Source organism: Ailuropoda melanoleuca, chromosome 7 (assembly GCF_002007445.2).
Source record: "Ailuropoda melanoleuca isolate Jingjing chromosome 7, ASM200744v2, whole genome shotgun sequence".
Taxonomy (NCBI): domain Eukaryota; kingdom Metazoa; phylum Chordata; class Mammalia; order Carnivora; family Ursidae; genus Ailuropoda; species Ailuropoda melanoleuca.
Genome location: NC_048224.1, coordinates 26,904,511 through 26,908,698, shown reverse-complemented (window position 1 = coordinate 26,908,698; position 4,188 = coordinate 26,904,511). Strand labels below are relative to the sequence as shown.

Genomic DNA, 4,188 nt, shown 5'->3' with positions numbered 1-4,188 from the left:
CATTTGTATGTCTTCATTAGAAAAGTGTCTGTTCATATCTTCTGCCCATTTTTTGATTTGTTTCTCGTGTACAGGAGGCTCTTTTTAAAGAGAAAAGGCCACCTTCCCAAGATCGTGGCCTTGAGAAGGTATCAAATGACCCTCCCATAGCTCGTCAGTGAGCCCAAGTAAAGCGGGTCGCTGGGCCATGGGGGCCAAGTTGGACGGTCCCCCAGTGGCCAGGCACCCACTGCCCTGTGGACCCCGGCCAGCCTCAGCCATGCCCTCGACAGGGGTCTGGCCTCTCTCCCTTCAGCCCCACAGGCCCAGCAGCCCTCCAGTTGCCACTCCCATCTCCCCACCTCGGCCACCTGACCCAGCCCAGAGAGACCCCACAGGTTCTTGACGGCAACCTGGCTGCCGCTGGGCCATGGGCAACACAGGACGTGACGCCCAAGGTATCCCGAGGCGGCCACGGGCCAAAGCCCCACTGATCCGTGCCGGCTGGCCTGCTGGGTCTGCCTAGCTGACTTGGGTTAAAGTGAATAGCCGCCAGGCCTTCCAGGGAGGTAGGTCAACCTCAAACACATTATCCCCTCTCAACAGATGGGGGAATGACGAAGATTAAATGATCTATTTCCTTCCCCCAAAGCTTTCATGTCTATAAATACACTCACACAAATGACCCAAGACCACTCTTCCTTATGAAAACACTACCTGTCTGGCATTTGCAAGATAAACAATGTGCCTGTCTTGCTTTCAACGCACTGAAGCTCAAACAATGCTCTCCAGTAGCTTCTCTCTTCTTCCTAAATAACACTCACTCACCCCTGTGGATTATAGAAGTAACACATGTGCCTGGTAGAAAATCATGAAATTACAGTTGACCCTTGAACAACATGAGTTTGAACTGCATGGGTCCACTTAACATGCGCATTTTTTTCAATAAAGTACTGTATTTTCCTAACATCTTCTTTTTCCACCTTAAGAACACAGTATGTAATACGTGTAACGCACAAAGTATGTGTTCACTGTTTACCAGTAAGGCTTACAGTTAAGAGCCAGCTATTAGTAAAGTTGGGGGGGGGGAGTCAAAATGACACATGGATTGTTGACCATGTGAGGGGTGGGCGTCCCTCACCCTGGGTTGTTCAAGGGTCAAACGCTCACAGAAGGAAGCAAGATAGAGGCCAGCCTCTTGATCTTTTGGCTGTTTGTGCTGACCAGCGAAGGAGTGGAAATGTGGGTACTGAAAGCAGGGGTGGCTGAACTCAGCACTGCGGTGCCCAGTCACCGGTCTCAGGACTCCAAGCAGCAGTGTCAGGCAGGAGCGGCATGTCCACGCCTGGCCTGAGGGAGCAACTGCAGCGTGTGTCCAGGGGCCACCTCCTGATTCCCACTCATGCAGCCCTTTCACAGTTCTAGAGCTTTCTGTCCATCCATTAAATCCCCTTTTAAAGAGTTCTAGAACAATTTTTCTGTCCTTCGCTCTGATTCATCTCTCTCAAGAATGTGCGTTCAGAGCTGCCCGCTGCCGTCTGTGCGGCCAGAGCCAGGCAGAGCCACTGGCGGGGCTCATCACTTCTTCTGATTTGGCTCCACCGTGTGACGGCGGCCTCACGCTGACCGGCCTCCTTCGGAAGCCCCACGGCACAGGCGACCCACAGGTAGCTACTGGTCAAGGGTCAAGCCTGAGGCCTCCTCTTCCCGCCCAGCTGGGCTGCGTCCTCCTCACCATGGACTCCACTGGCCCGTCCAGTCTAAGCACGGCACTTCACATTTCTCTTTATTAACATTTATCCGTTAGACCCGCCCTAGGTGCAGCCTGTAAGATCTGAGGAGTCTGACTTCCCCAGCCGCGCCCCCCCCCCACGGCCCCAGCTGCCATTTGTCATCACAGCGACACCAAGGAAGAGAGGTCAAGTCCAACACGGCCACTGCTTTATGTTTCCGCTGAGGACAAGCACAACTTGAGATGCTGCCTTCTGGCTTCATACCCACGCCAAGGCAAGGCTTCTTTTTCCCTCTCACTTCAAAAATAAAAATGGAAATGAACAGAAGTAGTGGCTGTGTGTGGCCAAAATGCTCTATCTGGAAAGCACGCCTCTAGGTGATTCTCCTCCGCTTCGACTGGCGTTCCAAGGTCGGGGCCGGAGGCAGCGGGATGGACAGAGTGCCCAGTTTGTGACCCTCCTCCCTGCCGGCTGCTAGAGACACCCTTCTTTTAGAGATCTTCAGCCTCATGGCTTTCGCTATCTCAATCATCCTAAGGAGCAAACACAGAACAAATGGGGGACAGTGTCCTCAGTAGGTCTGTTCAGGGAGGCTTGACAGGAGCGAGCAGCACATTCACACTCCTGGCCACGAAGAGAATCCCCAACGCGGCCACCAGGAGCAAAGCAGAGACGGAAACAAGATCACGAGCCAGCAGAAAGACAATTTCATTTTAATGTCTTACCATTAGAAAATATCCTCATAAGTGATAGAAAACCAGGCTATCTAGACACTATTAATAACTGTTTACTTCTGATAACCAGGACTGAGCACTTGCTAGAATTTTGGTACAACTTTTACAGGCTCCAAGTATCTTGTTTCTCTTTTATTTTCAAACTCACTGCCTGTGAGAATGCCGTTTGTGGACAGCCCTCAGGAGAATCCCTCCAGGGACTGCTAAAAGAGTCCAGACAAGGGTGTTCCCACAGGCTCTCTTGCAACACCGTCAGCAGCCTTGGATACCAGGTGCCCCTAAATTACCGACGAAGGCCAACATATCCCACAGCTCGTGATCCTCGAAGTTCTGCCTCCTACTTAGCCTGAATCCCTCCTAGCAAGGCTAGATTGAAGAGCCCAAGACTCCAACTCTGCCAACTCTCCCAGGACCCTCCAAGTCTGTCCCTGCCGCTGGGTCACAGAAGCCCGCATATGACATTCCTGACAAATGGCAGCCCCACCTTGCTTCCAACACGTCACCTGGAAGCCCCTTCCATCTGACTCAGAGGAAGTTCTCTTTGCTAAGCTGAAATTGGGTTCTCTTACAACTTCTAGCCCTGGGCTCCACCCCTCAGGACAGTGTCAGAGACTGCTCGGTTATACAGGGACAGAATGCTGTGGGAAGGCTCAGGCTTGAAGCCCAACTATTCCCCTTCCTGGTTGTGTGAGGCTGGGAAAGTCACTTCTCTGACTGAGTGACTTCTCTGAACTGAGGGTTCTTCCGTTGTTTTTGAGGGAAATCACGGAGATCATCACAGACTTAACCCTGTGCCTCGCACAGACAAGACACTCCAAAATGTGTGGTCGCTCTCCCGTTTACTCACTCATGCATTGACAACTGTCCCCCAGCCCCAAGTCTTGTCCACACTACACTTGCCCAGTTCCCTAGATGGGCGTCCTGCTTTTCAGTAGTCCTAGAAATACATCAAGCACCCTGCAGGGAGCTTGTTATTTTGCAGTGCTCACCTTCTCTCACTGAGCTTCAAGTCTCTCTGCAACACCGTCAGGTCAATCTGGAAGTCACTTATGTGCAAAGCAAGTATGATTACGTATGCAGTGATCTTCGCCTTCATAGAATCCGAAATTAAGTTCCGTAGGCTACAAAAGCAGTGGCAGTGAAGGAGAGACAGCATTAAACTCTAAGATGATTACTCCAAAAGCAAAATATAACATGCAAGCCTGTTCTCATGCCCACTCAATGTCTTCCCATCTTGGGGAGAAGAAAGTTGAGCGCCACTCCAGGTCCTGTCAAGGTGCCTACGCCTTCACACACGGTGCAGCAGTGAACCAACCCCAGTGTTCCCTCCAAGAGGGACAGAGAAAGCACACCTATACTTTGCCCAAACCCAGTTGCTGATGATTTTTCCAAGCACACTCAGAGCAGGAAACATTCCGAGCGAAGGGCAGGAAAGGCCAGATGCACTGCTTGGGGTCCTTTCCCCAAATGCATCACACTGGCCTGGCCCTTTCCTGCTACACTGCCTTCCCGCGGAACACGGGTTCTGTGGGATATTAGGAAGGGTTCCTTGAAAGAAGTCTCCACTGCAGGACTTCCCAGAGCCCCTAACGTGAGCATCTCCAAGGGGGACAGAGCATGTAATATATAGGGTTTCCTTAATGGACTTGACCCCAGGCCCCTGCAAAGGGCAGCAAGTGCTCTCCTCAGCAGTGTCTGCGGACGCAGAAGCCAATCCACGCTCCAGGGGTGCCCCCCCCCCC

General features: G+C 52.0%; 1 protein-coding gene across 1 annotated transcript in view; it reads right to left on the bottom strand.

Moving 5' to 3' along the window:
• Window positions 1-1,898: 1,898 nt before the first annotated feature.
• The window catches only part of POLR1E (RNA polymerase I subunit E), a 12,831-nt gene continuing 10,541 nt past the window's right edge, over window positions 1,899-4,188 (bottom strand). The window contains exons 9-11 of the mRNA XM_034665561.1: window positions 4,038-4,141; window positions 3,436-3,608; window positions 1,899-2,245 (exon numbers count right to left, since the gene is read on the bottom strand). Coding sequence (XP_034521452.1) covers window positions 2,086-2,245; window positions 3,436-3,608; window positions 4,038-4,141 — 437 coding nt within the window. The 3' untranslated portion in view covers window positions 1,899-2,085. The remainder of the gene's footprint in view (window positions 2,246-3,435; window positions 3,609-4,037; window positions 4,142-4,188) is intronic.